Source organism: Scleropages formosus, chromosome 2 (assembly GCF_900964775.1).
Source record: "Scleropages formosus chromosome 2, fSclFor1.1, whole genome shotgun sequence".
Taxonomy (NCBI): domain Eukaryota; kingdom Metazoa; phylum Chordata; class Actinopteri; order Osteoglossiformes; family Osteoglossidae; genus Scleropages; species Scleropages formosus.
In genome coordinates, this window is record NC_041807.1 from 33,437,245 (window position 1) to 33,457,828 (window position 20,584).

General features: G+C 46.2%; 1 protein-coding gene across 2 annotated transcripts; it reads left to right on the plus strand.

Moving 5' to 3' along the window:
• Window positions 1–651: 651 nt before the first annotated feature.
• On the plus strand, window positions 652–20,060 carry LOC108940289 (interleukin-17 receptor C). Of its 2 annotated transcripts, none has more exons than XM_018762324.2 (16): window positions 652–812; window positions 943–1,088; window positions 5,631–5,655; window positions 6,269–6,400; window positions 8,111–8,209; window positions 8,307–8,413; window positions 8,784–8,889; window positions 9,253–9,294; window positions 9,545–9,678; window positions 9,820–9,879; window positions 10,625–10,685; window positions 10,865–11,085; window positions 11,411–11,461; window positions 11,737–11,788; window positions 12,775–12,870; window positions 18,325–20,060. In XM_018762324.2, the coding sequence occupies exons 1-16, from the start codon at window positions 806–808 to the stop codon at window positions 19,032–19,034; spliced, it is 2,049 nt and encodes a 682-aa protein (XP_018617840.2). In that variant the 5' UTR covers window positions 652–805; the 3' UTR covers window positions 19,035–20,060. The 2 variants fall into 2 exon arrangements, with proteins under 2 accessions (XP_018617840.2, XP_018617841.2); XM_018762325.2 differs by having other exon boundaries at window positions 952–1,088.
• Window positions 20,061–20,584: the final 524 nt, after the last annotated feature.

Consider the following 20,584-nt stretch of genomic DNA (forward strand, 5'->3'; position numbering starts at 1 on the left):
CTCCCTTTTCCTCTCTATCTCTCTTTCTTCTTCTCTCTCTTCCTCTCTTTCTTTTACTCTCCTTCTCTTTTTCCCTCTCTTTTTCTCTCTCTCTCTCTCTCTTCCTCTCTTTCTTTTACTCCCTCTCTTTTTCCCTCTCTTTTTCTCTCTCTCCCCTTCACTCTCTCTCTCTCCCCCTCTCCTCTCTCTCCCTTTTCCTCTCTATCTCTCTTTCTTCCTCTCTCTCTTCCTCTCTTTCTTTTACTCTCCTTCTCTTTTTCCCTCTCTTTTTCTCTCTCTCTCTCTTCCTCTCTCTCCCCTTCACTCTCTCTCTCCCCCTCTCCTCTCTCTCCCTTTTCCTCTCTATCTCTCTTTCTTCCTCTCTCTCTTCCTCTCTTTCTTTCACTCTCCCTCTCTTTTTCTCTCTCTCTCTCTCTTTCTCCCTCTCCTCTCTATCTCTCTTTCTTTTTCTCTCTCTTCCTCTCTTTCTTTCACTCTCCCTCTCTTTTTCCCTCTCTTTATCTCTCTCTCTCTGTCTCTCTCTCCCCTTCACTCTCTCTCTTTCTCTCTTTCACTCTCTTTCTTTCCCTCTCCTTTTCCCTCTCTTTTTCTCTCTCTCTCTTTCCCTCTGTCTCCCTCTCCAGCTCAGGTCACTTTCAGGAATCCCGGAAACGGCTCCTTTTACGGGATGTTTTGGTGTCGCATTTCAGGACACTGGAGTGAGGTCATGTCTCTGGGTGGAATCACGCTTTACCCATGGACCCGTCGCTGGATGCCGGCACATTGCGCTGCTCTCGAAGTGAGACACACCTTAGGCTGACGGAAGATGAGAGGTGAATAGGGCGCTGTGTGTGTCTGTGGGAGGAATGGGAAGGAAGGAGTAACACTCCCAACCCTTGACCACACACACACACACACACACACACACACACACACGTTCTTATTTTTGGCTCTGGATCTGAGGGCACGTAGGTGGCCGGTTGGGTGGGCGGATGGAGAACCTGTGGCTGCTTGGCGCCATCCTGCTCCTCGTGGACCCGAGTCCGGGTGACACTGCTCAGCTGGAGCAGATCGAGTGCGAACAGGACCCTCAGCTCACCTGTGCACAGGTAAAGCCTGCAAACAAGGTCTGCGCTTCCTTTTCTTTCATCCCTGCTTTGTAATCCTCGCCGTGCTGTGCTGTTCCACTTGCGAGGTACAAACGTCGCCTTTGGTTTACGTGTCCGGAATTTTTTCAGAGCTTAAATGTAACTTTAATCAAGTAATGAAACATAGCAAAACATAGCTAAACCTTGAATGAAATAAATTCTACCGCCTAGAAGATCCAGCAGCAACACGGCAAACCGCTCCTGCAGATCATAAACTTACGTGAAAATTGAAATTTCTTTGGTGGCTGAGCCAGACTGACCACTTTTGTAATATTGATTGAAAATGAATTATGCTCACACTGAGGTTTTCCATTCATTTATTTTCCAGTTATCTTTGCAAAATAAATTAAAATATTCATATTAAGTTCATATTTACATTATATTGTTAATATTAAGAATAATATGTTTATTTCTGAACTGAGCTTTTGCCGTGCAGTACAAAGCACATACCTTCCCGTATACGAATTTAGTGTGATGCTGTGGATTGGCAAGAAGCAGTGCAAGAAATACCTTTTTACATGTATATTACATTTGCATTACTTCATTTAGCAGCTGCTTTTCTCCAAAGCGATTTCCAATGAACTCTATGTAGTGTTATCAGCCCACACACCTCATTCACCGCGGTGACTTACTCTGCTAGACACGCTACTTACACTGGGTCACTCATCCATACATCAGTGGAACACACTCTCTCTCACTCACACACTATGGGAGAACCTGAACAGCATGTCTTTGGATTGTGGGAGGAAACCTGAGCGCCCAGAGGAAACCCACGCTGGGTTTACACTACTTACACTGGGTCACTCATCCATGTATCAGTGGAACACACATACTCACTCTGTCACTCACACACCATTGTTTTTATTTTTAAGAGTGTCTCCGGTCAGCATGACAATTAATGAAGGGTAAAGGAAAGAGCAGAGAACAGCTTTTAGGACTCGTGGCTTTGGCGTGACTTTGTTGCCGTGCTCTGGATCTCAGCCAGCTGTGCGGATGCTGTAGGGCAAAACTCTTTGTGGACTCATATGAATGGAAACTGGGCTTCTTCTCCTCTCTGGTCTGACACATGTTGACGGTGATGAAGAGGAAGGACACACTGCTCTCATTCAGCCTCACGGTGACAGAATTTACAGGCACGGGCCATAAGAAGGCATCACTCTAATGATCTATGAAGAAACGCCTTTTCTGCAGGTTTTCACCACGTTTTCGCCAGATTTACGGACTTTTCCTTTACCTGATCGCCAGCACTCCAGTCGAGGATGGTTAACGTCAAGGTGACGTCTCCGCTTTCCCACTTAGGTGACGGGGGGAAGCAGGATGCCTTGTGACAGTTGAGGCCGTTGACACTAAACTGTAGATCGGGACCCCAAATCTGTGAACACGTCCCACTCGCCTTGGTGAAGGAGATGTTTTGAAACTGTGCTCATTCTGGCCGCCTCATTTGCATTCTCTTGAAAGAACATCAGTTTGCATATGGGCTTGCGTGCATCTAAGAAGATGCACTTGATTGCACTTGGATTTTGCATGGGTGTGAGTGTATACCTGTGTGTGTGTGTGTGTGTGTGTGTGTGTGTGGGTTTTCTACATCTTGTACTCCAGTATTTTGCTACATTTTCCCCTATTTTATTCAACTGCTTGTCCAGTGCAGGGTCTTAGTGGTCCAGAGCCCATCGCAGAAGCACAGGGAGTCAATCAGGACCAACTCTGGGACAATAGTGTGGAAGTTAAATATAGGCAGCTAGAAATTTTCCTGGGATTCTGTGTGTATAGCGCACGCTGGAGAACGACAACATTCATGGTCTAGTAAGAACAAGTCTTGTGCTTTGTTTATATATCTGGTTATGGGCTTAAGCAAGTGGAAATACCTCGGGATAACAGATGGTACAGATAGAAAGGCGCATTGTTTGCTATGACAAAATGTCTATAAATAATTCTGTTCAGTTCAACTCATTTTAATTTTCTCTCGCACTATCCGGCACTTTCAGAAGCTCCGTAGTTTTTCCGATGTGCGAAAAATAGAGAGCGAAAAGCGGAAAATAGCATTAGAAATAACAATTACTCACGCGCTCATTTTTGACAACCACTTGTTGAAGTCAGGGCTGTGGTGGTCTGGAGCCTATCTCAAAAACACGGGATGCTAGGAGAGTCGGGGTACACCCCGGATGAGATTCCAGCCCATTCCAGAGAAATAACAACTACTACTATGGAAAAGTCTATGCTTAATTTGATCCGTTTAGAAAAACGTCTATTTTAACTGCTGCAAATCAGGGTAATTATCTTGCTTAAGACTATTAGTAATAACTGCAGTAGTAGTGGGGCTTGACCCGACAATCTTCAGAGTAAAAGCTTACATTCTTAACTCCTACACTGCTTCGCGCCCCAGGTAAAAGCAATAATAATGCACATTACAAAATCATTGCGGGGAAAAATCCAGAAGGAAATAAAACTCGTGAAGCTGGTAAAGGAGCACAAGCCTCTGGCAGTCTAGCGTTACCACATCCACCCGCCCAGAACACGCAACCCTTATGCAATTGGACGGATAGCAGCGCTCTGTGAACAGTTGACAGCGATCAGCCGGGCTCGCCCTGTCTGGTCAGCAGGTCACGTTCGGGCCGGATGTCGGCGGTACGAACGCCGGACCCACGGGCCTTTCAATTTTCAAGGCTGTAAAAGACAGGAGCACTTTCCTTATGATAGTAATTCGTTAACTTTTTAAATGCTCTTCAGCTTCAAAGAAACGTTACAGACGTCAAATACAAAACAGCACTTGCGGTTTGAGTCTCATCTCCAGCTGTAGTACCTTCGAGGTACTAGGTACTTCTCCTAAATTGCTCCAGCAACAAAAAAGAGATTCCCAGCTGTATAAATAGGTAAATAATCGTAAGCACCTAAACAATGTAAGTCACTTCGGAGAAAAGCGTCAGTTAAATTAATAAAAAATAACCCGATCATTCATTATTAGAAAAATTAAGTTTTGAGATAATTTCTTAACTGTTTTAACCCAACTTTCTAGTTGTTATTTGCTTATATAATCAATAATTGAACTTATTTTCTGCTGAATGCAATATTTAACTACTAAGTTTATGTTAAAGAATTATGCACAATAACATTGTTTCACAACAATGTGCTCAGAAAAAACACCAAGACAGTTTGATTTTTTTCATTTTAATATCGTTTTCTCGCTCTTTTGTTTTTGTTCTTCCATCCGTTTCCCAATCCGCCTTTCCACGTGAGAATTTCAGTGTAACTGTTTTATTTTTTTTGTTATCCAACAATTTTGCCTTGCTTTCGTCTTCATACATGCCCCTCACAAGTCAAGTGATAGATCCCTTTTCTAGCCTCCCTGCCTGTTGTCAAATCGCTATTGTTATTGTAACCACCTGTTAACAAAATTCTCACAATCTTTTGTTAATCATCAGACCGAAGCACAAAGTGCTGCTCTGTAAATCACTGACGTTGAAGAAGTGAAACAGGTAGCTGCTCTGGGGCGCACTGGTCCGACGGGTTCGAGAGGTGGTTGTCGACTCGTTGCCACACGTTGGGAGTTACTCACCTGTTACAATGTTCCTCTTCTTCATAGTGGGCAGCCTGGTCCTGTGTCCGACTTGAGCCCGTGGTCAGGGTTCGAGCTGACATTGCGTTCAAACTCAGCCGTACTCCTGTACCTTCCTCACCGAGTGCTCTAAGTGACACATTAATTCATGACATGGCCAGTACAGCAGTGCATCAGAACAACGGTTCTCATCTCGGCCGTTCCAAAGACACATATCGGTCCGTTTGGGTGTCATTATTAACTGGTCACGGTGGTCCGGAGTCTATCCCCGAATCATACATTTTCCTAGGAGGGCAAATATTTTAATTCTCAATGAATCACACACATCATCTGAACCGCTTGTCCCATATGGGGGTTGCGGGGAGCCGGACCCTAACCCGGCAACACAGGGCGGAAGGCTGGAGGGGACACACCCAGGATGGGACGCCGGTCCATCACAAGGCACCCCAATCGGGACTCAAACCCCAGACCCACCGGAGAGCAGGACCAGGTCCAACCCACTGAGCCACCACACCCTCAATAAATCATGCTAAAACAAAAGCATCACATGGTAAACCAGTTACAATTCTTCTGAAAGCATAAAAGTTGAGCATTTAAATGGACTTGAACACTTCTGAGGCATGAGAAACATGCATCATTTTGTGGTGAGGTTTCTTCACAATACTGAGGAATAGAGGAGTGTTGACATCATGTAGACACTGCTGGATACGGTACTCAAAATACAGGTCAAATTCCCAAAATTCAGCTCATTCAGTTTCTTCTTTCAGCGGAGGCACAGAAAAACAAAAGACGAAGATGGTTTACAAATACTAAATGAACCATAAAGAAATTATCGGAATGTAAAGCAATTTCAGTTGTCAATCAAGTGCGGCGGCCGTTCGGGTTTATTTTGTGTGTGTATGTGTGTGTTAATCTGTAACCATGACCAGCTATAACTTGTCTTTTCTCAGGACCTGACAGACTGCACAGTGAAAGGTGAGCAGACGTGAAGAATGTGGTTTTCCTGAGCGCCGAAAGATTGTGGTGGGATGAAGGACGAGAAGAGACGGCAGCACAAGGGATCGTAAAATAACTCCATGCGTCGCTTTGTGCTCTTTTCTTCAAGTGGCAGTGCTCCGTGCCGGTGCTGAAAAAGGAAGCACGCTCACTCTGAATTTATATCATTCTGGTCAATACTTGCATACGCAGAAGCGTTGCATTAATTAAGGAATGAAATGATGAGGAAATGTTGTAATCCAAGGGTATCATAGATCTCACATTGAGATGTAATGAAAAATGTTGACATCGTGGGCATCGATAATGTGAAAACTGGGACCGTTTACCCATCCACCGGTGAACACACCTTACTGCACCGCGGTATTGCTGCCCATGAAAGCCCATGTGTGTGTCGCTCTGTTAAAAGATGAGCAGCACATGAGCTCTTGGTGATCACCCTGTCTGAACAGCGTGGGTCACAAGCAGCGTAGCAAGTGTGTGTGTGTGTGTGTGTGTGTGTGTGTGTGTGTGTGTGTGTGTGTGTGTGTGTTTGGAAAGCTGTGCTGATGTCTATGCTTCCCTTTGTCTCTCTGTCCATGTGGCTTCTGCTCAGATGGGGAGCAGCCCAGACCGGATGCTGACCCTGTCCAACTGGACAACCTGGAGGTCAAGGCTTTGCTGTGCTGCTGGGGAAGCAAATACTGCACACCTTGTTTGAGTATTAAAACCTATTTCACTGTCCCAGGTAAACCTTTGTCCAGCTACTTGTCCGCCTCAACGATTGACTAGTTGTCAGCTCACTCTTCACTGATTGGCTACATGTCAGCTCACTTGTCACTAATTGGCTACCGGTCGGCCTCACTTTTCTCTGATTGGCTACCTTTCTGTCTTGCCTTGAATAAAGAAAAGAATATACAATGGCAACGCCCTGTTGTCATTAGCTCACACACACACACACCGAAGCCACTTATCCCCAGGAGGATCATGGCAAGCCAGAGCCTAACCCGGCAACACAGGGCATAAGGCTGGAGGGTACACACCTAGGACGGGATGCCAGTCCGTCACAAGCCACCCCAGGCAGAACTCGAACCCCCGACCCAACAGAGAAGAGGACCCGGCCAAATCCGCTGTGCCACCGCACCCTCCTTCTTATTTGCTAATGTGTTATTAAGGTAGTCCAGATAGAGAAGCTCTTCAACACTTTAAATCCCTCCAGCGAACATTTTAGCAGTAATAATGCAGGGATCACAAGGCTGAACAAATTTCCCTCACCTCACCCAGTGATTTCATGTTAGTTGTCACAAGAGGTGTTTTGCAAATACCGTAAATAATGTGTTATTAATGAAGCCAGGCAGGTAGTGCTGATACGCATCAGGTGCGTGCATGCGGCCAGACAGGACACTTCATAAAGATTACTATCTCTTCTGACTGACAAGGTGTTTTTTTTTAATCCTGGAAGGAATTACAGGAATGTAATCTTGCAGTTCTATGACTCATCTGAGCTGTCACCAAGTTTCTAGCTCATCTCTCACTAATCACAAAAGGTAATAAGAAATGTGTAAACTTTCACTGGAAAAGTAACTGCTGTGCGTACGTACATCAACTGTGGCTATTGGTCATTACTGTAGGACTTCGGTCATCACTGTATGCTCTCGTAATGTTCATTTTGGCAAAAAAGACTTGCGGAAAAGTATACTATGTGTATAGGCTACTTCTGCGGGTCTCTACCACTGTTAGCTGATAAGAGGACCTCAAGGCTGCTGGTTCGAGCACTCCTTCCTGCTACTGCTGTAGTACCCTTGAGCAAGGTAATTTACCCTGCATTGCTCCAGGAGACTACCCCACTGTATAAATAGGTTAAATACCGTAATTCAGGTTGGCTAAAGGAGGGTGCGGTGGTGCAGCAGGTTTGGCCAGGGCCTGCTCTCTGGTGGGTTTGGGGTTTGAGCCCTGCTTGGGATGCCTTGCAATGGACTGGCATCCCGTCCTGGGTGTGTCCCCTCCAGCTTGTTACCCTGTGTTGCTGGGTTAGGCTCTGGCTTGCCGTGACCCTGCTCGGGACAACCGGTTTTAGACAATGTCTGTGTGTGTGAGTTTGCATAAAGGCATGAGCTAAGCAATAAATGACTGTAAGAAAAACAAGAAATAAATTATTGCAGGCAGTAAATGTAATGATTATTAAATTCCCAAAGGTCACAGGCTCAAGCCTCACCTCCAGCTGTAGTACCCCTGAGCAAGGTACTTACCCTAAATTGCTCCAGTAAAAAATTACCCCGCTGTATGGGTAAATAATTGTAAGCTTGTAACTCTAATAACTGTAACCTTAACATGGTAAGTCGCTTTGGAGAAGAGCATCAGCTAAATGAATAAATGTAATCCAATGTGAATTATAGGTCCACCTCATACATTTGTTGGTTACATGTGTTTCATGTGACATATCTCTATGGACCTTCAGAAGAATCAGCAGACCATGGCAATGATGGCAGCACTGCAGCAATGGATTCTGAGAGCAGGGATAGGATCAGTGGCGAAAACATGATCCCCTATGTGACAGGTCAGAACGAAAACCCATCGATAAGAGCAGTTCTTTTTATTGGTCTCAAACATTGGATAGTAGCCCTGGGAAACTGCCTACTGTTTTCTCTTTGCAGAGGCTTCCGTCACAGTGTGTTACACCCCTGCAAACGCCATGAGTGTGTGTAAGGTACTAGAGTTCACAGTGCCCCCTGTTGGTGTGGAGGACCAGGACAAACCGGAGGTAGTGTATTTGTGTATGGGTCCATGCGTTTCCTTTTTCATTCACAACATCAAATGCAGAAACAGATCTGCACCAGTTTAAAACCATTAAATTAGACCTGCAACTGTTTTATGCAAATTATAACAGTATGTTAATTAAGTTGTTTGCGCATAGTGCACCCTTAGTACTATACACACCCCTCCAGGGATGTACTAGGAATTCTGCATCCCTTAAAACATTTTTCTCCCCACCTTTAAAATAAATTAAATTATTTGTTGCTAAAATTTAGTCGGCTTTCTTCAGGTGTAGGCCCCCAGAATTTTCACCACTGCTCCCTCACTAGTGATGGCCCTGTTCCCACCTCTCTATGCTGGACCTGTGTCATCTTTAGGTGTGGCTGTCACTGGTCGTGTCTGATAAATTAGCCTTCGGAAGCCACGTGTTTGTGTCTGCCAGGCCCCTGAACCGAAGCATCACTATTCCTTCAGTGCAGGAAGGTAAGAGTAAAATAAATCACTATACTGTACTGGGTCCCTGTTGCACAGTCAGAATCAGGGCCAACAGACCTGCTGTTTATGTGTTTGACGATTTCCATTAACCTCCTAAAAGTGTCTGTCAGCGTCGAATACTGTGTCACTTCATCTAAAATGACTGCAGCACATAGGAATTCGTAGGGTTCTGCGGTTCTCAAGTCGACACATTTCAATAATGATGACCCTGCGGTAGTGAGAGTAATCTCTAAATCTCTAAAATCACTGTTTTGCATAAACTACACGCATGTACTTCACAGAAATTGCACTGGACAGAGATATCAGCTCAAGAGAGGAATAGAAATGAATCTCTTTTTGTCTTTCTTTCAGTCTGCAAATCAAGCCTAAGCAAAATAGTGAACATGTGTGATGGTGAGTAACTGCAACTCACTATAATAATGCAGAGTCAACTGATTACTGTTTACAAGTTGTCTTACGTAATTTTCAGGGTAAATCATCGTTACACGATTAGACTATTAGTCTTAGTGATGGAGTTTAATTTATGCAAATGCATTTGAATACGTTTTAATTGAACTATTTAAACCGGTTTTCCAGAGAGTGAAATATTAAGAGAAACCACTTAAGTGAGTCCTTCCCACTGATGTGCTGGGTTCTCCCACAGTTCCCAGGCTGCATGCAGTAATTGACCATGAAAAGGGAGTTGCCCGGCTGGAGCTGGACAGCAAGGCTAGGAACCATTCTTTCTTAGCGTGCCTGAAATATAATGAGAAAGGGGACTGCAGATTCCAAACCCTGGTCAGTGCGTCCACTGGGTTTTCACATTTCTTAGAAGTTTGCAAACACTTTAACTATGTGAATTTTAACATAATAAATTATTGTACAACAAATTCCGTGGACTACGATCCTGCATTTACCTACCTTTTTCTCCTTTTACAGAAACACACAGAGAATATTTCAATTCCACTGCCTTCTGTCACACCCTGCCTGTGTGTTCAGGTACCAAAGCCTTGTAGCGTATCTCTTAGTGCAGCTCTTTGCTCCAAGAGCTTGTTTTCCAAAAGTTATTCAATATGATTTTGGTAGTCAAAATCAATCAATCAATCAAAATCAAAATCAGTATTCAAAACTGATAGGTTATCCAATCCTATCTTTAAGAATGAACGGTCTGTGTTGTGTTTTTCAACTATCGGAGTTGTACATTGGAAGTACTCTCGCTCCTCAACTCATGGAAAAAAACGTTGGAAATCCATCCCTAATTTGATTTGCTTCTAATTTCAAAGTCACATTTACCACTAAGTCACAATTGGTGAAAGCTGCTTAACACATAAGTCTGTCCATTTCTAAATTCATACATTTCTCCATTTAGAGAAACAATTTGCTTTAGTGTCCAGCACCAGGACACTTACGGTCATAAGACACATTTCAAGACAGGTTAAAGCTGATTCTTCAGATTCTGGCAGAAAGTTTAAAAAATGGTAAATTCATTTAACGAAGTAGTGGTACTCACAATACTTAAACAGAGAATAGTTGATATACTTCATACGTTCCGGTGAGCAATCCATCACTCCATCCTTACGTAGGGTACCACCCTTCAGCTCTAGTTTGAAAAAAATGAATCATTATTTAATTCTGCTCTAAAAAAATGAATCATTGTAGAATTCATTTTCAGGGAGAGTCTAAGTGGTATGAACGGAATGGATTACGTTTAAACCTTGGTGTGTTTTCTGTTCACTTCAATCAGGCAAAATGGATGAAACCGGATGCTTTGCGTGTGGAAAGCTGTCCTTTTAAGAACAGCAGAGGTACACACTTCACCTTTCTCGGTCTGCAGTAATACTATAAAAATCTTTCTCTGTTAAGCCGGCCCACTGTAAATTCATGTTAAATTACATATGTAGTATATGACATTAATATGCTGCACATTCCTGTAGTCAAACCAAGCATTTTTCTTTTCGTTTGCTCTCCATTTACCTTCTCCCAGAGTTCCTCATTAACATCTGGAAAAACACAAACCTGTCCGTCGAGGTTGTGCGGACCACCAGGGACCACACCGCGCTCTCCTGGAGACTGGAGGCCCCCTGCAGGGTGGAGGCCGATGTGTGGTTGTGCAAGAGGCGAATAGACGCACCCATGAGTAACTGTGAAGAAGTGCAGGGGACACGGACCCAACTGCGCAACAAGACGAATTACCGAGAGCACTGGGTACATACGTCAGTCATAAGAACGCTGTGCGCATACACCATTCCCATGAGCACAGGGTACAGCACTGTGTGCATCCATCCCACTGTAGTACCTTTGAGCGAGGTACTGATCCAGTACAGATTACCCAGGTGTATAAATAGGTAAATATTGAAGTAGCTGGGCAATTGAACCTCACATTGTAATATTCTGCCAGGAAAATGAATTAAAGAAGTAATATCAATCACTGCGATTTTCATTACAATATATAGTTTGGTTTTGAAGTATTGTTTTGAACCAGAGGGTATCGGGTCTTCTGAGCTTTATTAATGGCTCTCTAATTTTGCAGGGAAAAGGAGAATTTGTCAGTATTGTCCCTCATCCTGGACTCTGTGTTGTGGTAGGAAACTGCCCTTGCTTATTTTTCCTCTGTCTTTGCCTACATATTTTGTATTAGTGTATCTGTGTGCAACCTTCAACTTCTATATATCCAGTCACACGTGTACTTTTCATTGTCTCTCTGTCCATCTGTGCAGTCGCATATACTGTTTATTTCTTTCCAATCACATGTATGAGTGTGTGATTCTCTGCATGTCCAAAACCTCATATGTCTATGATCCTGTAACCATCTATCTGGTTACATATTTGTGTGACTCGGTCTTCCTCTGTGTCCAGGCAAAAGTTTGGGGCATGAGCGCTGAGCTGGATCACAAGTGTCCTTTCGCAGGTATACGAAGGATGCGTACAAACATGAAGGTAACACTTTAGAATGCTGTTCCATACTTCATAGGTAGTTGATAGGCAGTTACGCAGGAACTAATGCAGAATTAATGGTTAGTGCTGCATTAACACTGCAGTAACTACTGATAACTAATAAGGAAGAGTCATTAACTAATCAGTAGGTAACATTTGCAGTAAGTAACACCTGCATGGTTTTCAAGGTAAGTCAAGGGAGGAACAGAGGTGAGTTGCCCAGTCCATTTTCTGGATGCCGGGAGAGGCAAACGCAGGGAGAAGCACGGAGCCATCGCGCACCCCAAGCAGTACTTGAACCCCAGGCCCTTCCCTTAAAATTGTTCCAGAAAAATTACCCAGCTGTATAAATGGGTAAATAATTGTTACCTCAACACTGTAAGCTGCTTTGGAGAAAAGCATCAGGTAAATGTGTAGTACTGCAGCAGGCATACAACATTTAATAGTTATTAGTAACTACTAAATAAGTAATAATAATCTAGTTGTTAGTACTGCAGGATTTAATAGTTATTAGTAACTACTATATAACTAATAATTAACTAATTGTTACTTACTGCTAATGTTACCTGCTCATTAATTAATGACTCTTCCTTATTAGTTATCAGTAGTTACTGCAGTGTTAATGCAGCACTACCCATTAATTCTGCATTAGTTCCTGCATAACTGCCTATCAACTACCTATGAAGTATGGAACAGCATTCTAAAATGTTACCGAACACGAATGTGCATATCTTGTGTAACATAACATTTTACATAAACTGGAATAATGTGATACTGTAATGTCTAAAGATATCGAAAAAAAAAAAAAATCTGTGCATGTCCTGCACATCTTCAAACACAGAAATGACAGAATGCTGTAAAATGTAACACTAATTGCACTGAACCAGACATGAACCAATCAGTACCAAACAGTTTGTCTGATCATCTATGTTTTTTTCTCTTTCCACAATCTTCTTCCAGCTGATAGGAAGCGTTGGAGCCTTACTGTCTTTGTTTCCGTGGTGCTGCTCTGCCTGGTGATCCTCATGTCATGTGTGCTGTCCAACAGCATAAAACGTAAGTGTCACTAGTATTTCCACAAAGTACCTGCTAGAGTCTCTTTTCAAAAGGATAAATAGCATAGAGTCTGGAAATGATGATGAGGTAGGATAGTGGTTAGTGCTGCTGCCTTTGGACCCAACAGATGTTGGTTGAAATCCCACTTCTTACATTTACATTTATTAACTTAGCAGTTGATCTTCTCCAAAGTGGCTCCCAATGAACTCTATGTGTTACCAGCCCACACACCTTATTCACCAAGGTGACTTACACTGCTAGATACACTACTTACAATGGGTCACTCATCCATACATCTGTACATTTCTGTGGTCTCTTTAAGCAAGGTACCTCACCTAAACTGCTCTGGTAAAAATTACTCAGCTGTATAAATTGGAGGGGGGTGCAGTGGTGCAGTGGGTTGGACCGGGTCCTGCTCTTCAGTGGGTCTGCGGTTTGAGTCCCGTTTGGGGTGCCTTGCAACGGACTGGCGTCCCGTCCTGGGTGTGTCCCCTCCCCCTCCGGCCTTGCGCCCTGTGTTGCCGGGTAGGCTCCGGTTCCCCGTGACCCTGTATGGGACGAGCGGTTCTGGAAATGTGTGTGTGTGTGGATAAATTGGTTAAATGCTGTAAGTATCCTAACATTGTAAAATGCTTTGGAGAAAAGCATCAACTTGATGAGAAAAGATGCCTCCGTGAACTGCCACCTTAATGTGGTGGAGGGGTTTGAGTGCCTGAATGACCTCAGGAGCTATGTTGCCTGGGGCTATATGCCCCTGGTAGGGTCTCCCATGGCAAACAGGTCCTGGGTGACAGACAAGACAAAGTGTGGTTCAAAACCCCCTTATGACTATAAAATCAAGGTTCTTGTTTACCCTGCCCAGTATGGGGTCACCGGGACCCCACCCTGGAGACAGGCCTGGGGGGGGGGGGGGGCTCGCATGCAAGTGCCTGGTGGCCAGGTCTATGCCCACGGGGCCTGGCCGGGCTCAGCCCGAAGCCAAGACGTGGAGCCACTCTTCGGTGGGCTCACCACCTGCCAGAGAGGCCGTAAAGGGCCGGTGCATGGTGATTTGGGTGATGGTTGGGGCCGAGTGCCCGGCCGACCCAAACCTCGGGCGCCAACTCTGGCTTTTGGGAATTGGAATGTCACCTCACTGGCGGGGAAGGAGCCTGAGCTGGTGCGGGAAGTTGAGAGATACCGTCTAGATATAGTCGGGCTCACTTCCACTCACAGCTTGGGTTCTGGAACCACTCTTCTCGACCAAGGGTGGACTCTCCACTATTCTGGCGTTGCCCAGGGTGAGAGGCGGCGGGTGGGTGTGGGCTTATTAATAGCCCCCCAATTCAGCCGCCATGTGTTGGAGTCTACCCCGGTGAAGGAGAGGGTTGTCTCCCTGCGCCTTCGGGTCAGGGAACGGTCTCTCACTGTTGTTTGTGCTTATGCGCCTAGCGACAGTGCAGAGTACCCGGCCTTTTTAGAGTCCCTGGGGGGCGTGCTGGAAAGCGCTCCCACTGGGGACTCTGTCGTTCTACTGGGGGACTTTAACGCCCACGTGGGCAGCGACAGTGATACCTGGAGGGGCGTGATTGGGAGGAACGGCCTCCCTGATCTGAACCCGAGCAGTGAGTAGTTATTGGATTTCTGTGCTAGTCACGGTTTATCCATAACAAACACCATGTTCATGCATAAAGGTGTCCATCAGTGCACTTGACACCAGGACACCCTAGGTCGGAGGTCGATAATCGACTTTGTATTCGTTTCTTCTGACCTTCGGCCATATGTCTTGGACACTCGGGTGGAGAGAGGGGCTGAGCTGTCAACTGATCACCACCTGGTGGTGAGTTGGATTCCATGGCGGGGGAAAAAGCTGGACAGACCTGGCAGGCCCAAACACATAGTGAGGGTCTGTTGGGAACGTTTGGCGGAGGCCCCTGTCAGAGAGGTCTTCAACTCCCACCTCCGACAGAGCTTCAACCAGGTCCCGAGGGAGACTGGGGACATTAAGTCCGAATGGACTGTGTTCCACACCTCCATTATCGGGGCGGTGGTTCTGAGCTGCGGCCATAAAGTCTCCGGCGCCTGTCGCGGCGGCAATCCCCGAACACGGTGGTGGACACCGGAGGTAAGGGATGCCGTCAAGCTGAAGAAAGAGTTCTATCGGGCCTGGCTGGCTCATGGGACTCCTGAAGCAGCTGACGGGTACCGGCGGGCCAGACAGAATGCGGCTCTGGCAGTCGCCGCGGCAAAAAACTCAGGCCTGAGAGGAGTTCGCGAGGCCATGGAGGAAGACTTTCGGTCGGCCTCAAAGAGATTCTGGCAAACCGTCAGAGGACGGAGGGGGGGAGCGGTGTTCCGCCAACACTGTTTACAGTGGAAGTGGTGCGCTGCTGACCTCAGCTGAGGATGTCCTCGGGCGGTGGAAGGAGTACTTTGAGATCTCCTCAATCCCTCCAACATGCCTTCTGTAGAGGAAGCTGAGGCCGGGGACTCGGAGGGGGCTCGTCCATTACCCTGGCTGAAGTTGCTGAGGTAGTCAAAAAACTCCTCGGTGGCAAGGCTCTGGGGGTGGATGAAATCCGCCCCGAGTTTCTCAAGTCTCTGGATGTTGTGGGGCTGTCTTGGCTGACACGCCTCTCAGCATTGCGTGGAGCTTGGGAACGGTGCCTCTGGATTGGCAGACCGGGGTGGTGGTCCCTCTTTTTAAGAAGGGGGACCGGAGATTGTGTTCCAACTATAGGGGGATCACACTCCTTAGCCTCCCTGGGAAAGTCTATGCCGGGGTACTGGAGAGGAGAATCCGACCAATAGTCGAACCTCGGATTCAGAAAGAGCAATACCGTTTTCGCCCTGGCCGTGGAACACTGGACTAGCTCTATACCCTCACTAGGGTGTTGGAGGGTTCATGGGAGTTTGCCCAACCAGTCCATATGTGTTTTGTGGACCTGGAGAAGGCATTCGACCGTGTCCCTTGTGGGATCCTGTGGGAGGTACTTCAGGATTATGGGGTTCAGGGCTCACTGCTACGTGTTGTTCATTCCCTATATGACCGGAGCAGGAACTTGGTTCGCATTGCCGGCAGTAAGTCAGACCTGTTCCCGGTGCATGTTGGACTCCGCCAGGGCTGCCCTTTGTCACCGATTCTGTTCATTATCTTCATGGACAGGATTTCTAGGCGCAGTCAGGGAACGGAGGGTGTCTGTTTTGGTGGCCGCAGGATCTCGTCTCTGCTTTTTGCGGACGATGTGGTTCTGTTGGCTTCATCGAATCAAGACTTACAGCGTGCACTGGAGAGGTTTGCAGCCGAGTGCAAAGCGGCGGGGATGAGAATCAGCACCTCCAAATCCGAGGCCATGGTTCTCAGTCAGAGAAAGGTGGATTGCCCCCTCCGGGTTAGGGGGGAGTTGCTCCCTCAAGTGGAGGAGTTTAAGTATCTCGGGGTCTTGTTCACGAGTGAGGGAAAAATGGAGCGGCAGGTTGACAGACGGATCGGTGCAGCGTCCGCAGTAATGCGGTTGTTGTACCGGTCTGTTGTGGTGAAGAAGGAGCTGAGTTGTAAGGCGAAGCTCTCAATTCTATGATCTACGATCTACGTTCCTACCCTCACCTATGGTCATGAACTCTGGATCATGACCGAAAGAATGAGATTGCGGATACAAGCAGCAGAAATGAGTTTCCTCCGCAGAGTGGCTGGGCGCACCCTTAGGGATAGGGTGAGGAGCTCAGTAACCCGGGAGAAGCTCGGAGTAGAACCGCTGCTCCTCCGCATCGAGAGGAGCCAGTTGAGGTGGTTGGGGCATCTGTTCCAGATGCCTCCTGGACGCCTCCCTCGGGAGGTGTTCCGGGCATGTCCCACTGGAAGGAGGCCTCGGGGCAGACCCGGGACACGTTGGAGAGACTATGTCTTCCAGCTGGCCTGGGAACGCCTTGGGGTTCCCCCAGAGGAGCTGGAGGAGGTGTGCGGGGAGAGGGAAGTCTGGGGGGCTCTGCTTGGACTACTGCCCCCGCGACCCGGTCCCGGATAAGCGGAGGAAGATGGATGGATGGATGGATGGATGGATGGATGGATGGATGATGAGAAAAGAAAGTCTGAAATGTCATTTAGGAAGTGGAATGTAATTTATGGTATTTTGCGTTTAGCTGTGCTGTACTCTGCTCTAATGATCAGGCAGAAACCGAGCAGGTAAACCTTTTAGTGGCCACAAACCTTTTTTCTATCTATCTCTTCATCACACAATTACCCCGAGACTGAAATCCGTGACACATAAAAGCAATTTACTGAGATGTACTGTCCAGCTGTGTACTCCTCTTGAATCTTGAATCTTGAACAGTCTATCACAAACTACATCTCCTAGCAAGTAGTCATCAACAAAGGTATCAGCATAATTTTAGATAATTCACACGTCTAAAAATTCACATTAACTAGAAAATCCAGAGCATGTGTTACATTTTCCATCAAGCGTGTCCCTGACCCTGTCACTTTAATGGCATAACGCACTTCGTCTGAACTCAGAGCTGGGCTGTGTTCCTCAAAGATGAACTGAAGAACTGCTGGGAAAGGCCTTCAAGATAATGGCTCCATTATTAGAGTAGAATGGCTGCATTCAAGTGAAACCAGCTTTCATTGTTGCGTGTCAGTCGGCCAAAAGATGAAAAAAACACGGCCTGGCCCTTCATAAGGATGAAACACATGAATATACAGTAAGCTGCTTTCAAACTGTAAAGCATCATTGTTCAGATGGAGTATTCCTAGTAGACATCATCTCCCAATTTCTCAGATATTTACAGATGTTTTTCGAGACATTCTCTAGCTACGTTTCTTGAAGTCATGGTGATTTTCAGTTTGTGAAATCAACAAGTTCTTTATGGCAAGCCAACAATGTGAAGAGTCTAATGACATGAAACAAGAAAGCGTGTTGCTCTGCTGTATCACACACACACACACACACACACATTTTCAGAACCGCTTGTCCCTTACGGGGTCACGGGGAACCGGAGCCTACCCGGCAACACAGGGCGTAAGGCCGGAGGGGGAAGGGGACACACCCAGGACGGGACGCCAGTCCGCCACAAGGCACCCCAAGCAGGACTCGAACCCCAGACACACCGGAGAGCAGGACTGCGGTCCAACCCACTGCGCCACCGCACCCCCCCTGCTGTATCACATTAACTTTTATTTTCATCAACAGAAGGATGTACCACTGAGGACAATTGGACTTGACCTTTGCAAAAGGGCACATAACCGATTCCAGTCTAGCGTTCTGAAATAGCAGTTGTTTAGTTGAAGGTCTTGTTCTTTAAGGTCTTTAATTCCTCCCTGTAAAGTGGATTACCTGTATCTCCCCCATTGCTCTGTACTTACTCCTATCCTGGTTTGGACACTACTGTGCAGACACAAGTTCTGACTCCAGTGACACTGAACAAAGTCGGCAGAGGTTCTACATGCAGGGCTCATGCTTCTGCTTCCTCTCACAGGAAACCTGCAAGGTGGACATGTGGTGCTCCTGTACCCCCCAGACCCAGAAGAAGCCCTACCAGGGCTCATTTGCTGGCTGGGCTCCTGGCTGTCGACAGCTGGCTTCAGTGTGAGCGGGGATCTGTGGAGCCGAGCTGATGTGTGCTCTCTGGGACCCGTGCCGTGGCTGCATTCGCAGCTGGAGCGTCAGCGACGGTGCGGCGGCAAGGTGGTGCTGGTCCTCACACGCACCGCTATGCAGCATGCTGAAGATTGGGCCTTGGCCATCGAGAATTGCCACACCACCCATGGGAAGGCTGCCCCCCGGTGCTCCCCATATTCAGATGTCTTCACAGCAGCGCTGGGCTGCATTCTATCAGACTGCCAACAGGGTCATGCTGGGGAGCGCTTTGCCCTGGTACAGTTTGAATCGCTGCCTGCCCTACCTCTGCAGAGCAAACAGCCCCTCCCAGAACCTTTTAGAGGTTTGACTCTGTACAGCCTGCCCTGTAGGAGCTCTGACCTTGTTGCGGAGCTGCTTGCTACTCGTTCAGGAGCCAAATCCTGGGCAGTGGGGCTGCAGGCAGGTTTATGGGCAAGGATGCTGGGACCTCAGGGCCACAGGGGCATTAGAGCACACAGACTTTCCGGGCTTTCCCTGGACAGTGCTGTGTCAGTGCTGGGAAGTCTGCAGGAAACTGACCCCCTACAGCCCTCTGCCAGCCCATAAAGGCCCTTTACCAGTTTGTGAGGTTGGCACTGGGGACCTGGGTGTGTGATGTGTGGAGGTGCTAGAACCGGTCAATTGGGCAGCTTGGTAAAGCCATTCAACACTGTGACAAAAACAAGAAAACCGAGACGATGACCTCGTTGCTCTTGGAAGGGAGACATACGTAGAAAGGAATTTACAAATTCCGGAGGGAGGCAGAGATTCACAGATACTATGTCATGTTTGAAATATGAAGTGCGCAACATGATCTGCGTTTACTGACAAGTACAGTTTGTCCAACAATGTCCAACACTTTAAGGCAGCTTTATAACTCATTGTGTGGACTGCTACATATGTGTGATATTACTGTGTTATTACAAATTTCCATAAGAATCAAATAACCACATGCCATTCTCACGAAAGCTACAGTTATTTTTTAACTGTAAATTCAACACATAAAGGAATGGTCAGAGTTATTTCACCGCACACTTCTGAATACAAACATGTGCGATCATAATGTTTTGTGATAAAAAATATATATTTTGATACTCATTTATATAGATTTTTTACACTGTGTGTGTTGTTTATGTGTGACCCACTTACTTCTTTAAATCCCACGGAGTGAATACTCAGGGAAAATAGTGCCATGTGAGACTGTCAGGATGATGGTACTGTGTGAGATAAGCATTTACCATGGAAAACTGATCGCAGTGATTACAGCACATGATGCCAGTTTGGTCAACAGCCAATTAAGTTTACATGTTCTTTTTTTATTTTATTTTTATATGGTAATGTTACTGTGATTGCGGCAATGCGGTTTTTCTTGGTTTTTTTTCCTGCTACGAGACTGTATTCTGTACCTGTTCTCTAATTTGTTTTTGTACATCTCAACCTGCGTTGAACTTGCTGCTGTAAAATACGGATCCCTTTTTTCAAACCACTTTATTTCAATACACAGATCTTACTATTACTGCAGTTTTGTTGTTGTGTCAATAGCCCGTGTTGTGTGCCATTTTTACTGGTATTTGTTGGAAAAGAATTCTGAGTGGAACAATAAACTAACAATAATAAACTACAGTGAAATTCTTTTGTTACATCTAATTAGCTCTAAAACTTTCAAAGTACTGTTCAGTTACAGTACGTTTTACCACCCATTCGGCTGGACACCCTTAGTGGATGTGCAGCTCATTTTGTTTAGTTGAGGAGTTAATGCAGATCAGCAGAAATTACAGACACAATAATACGCTCACATTATAGCAATAATTTTAGTGCAGGTGCCCAGAAGCCCAGCAGCACTGGTGTAATGTTTCACACACACACACACACACACACACACACACACACACATATTGTCTGAACCGCTTGTCCCATACGGGGTCGCGGGGAGCCGGAGCCTAACCCGGCAACATAGGGCGTAATGTAATGTTTCCTTCTTTAGTAAAAGTGAATAGTCTCACCAGACCCGGACAATGAGTTCGCCTCTGGACACATTGGCAAATAGAAGTAAACAGCCGTATCCTTTTCAAATCATGCCTATTTACAAGGGGTAGAAAGTCAAGACATTTGTTGAC

What these genes read in the sequence shown, in the direction of transcription:
- LOC108940289 (XM_018762324.2), top strand. An exon ending in AGGACCAGGACAAACCGGAG is followed by an intron (nt 8,414 to 8,783) that starts GTAGTGTATTTG and finishes TGTCATCTTTAG; the next exon opens with GTGTGGCTGTCACTGGTCGT. An exon ending in CGAATTACCGAGAGCACTGG is followed by an intron (nt 11,086 to 11,410) that starts GTACATACGTCA and finishes CTAATTTTGCAG; the next exon opens with GGAAAAGGAGAATTTGTCAG.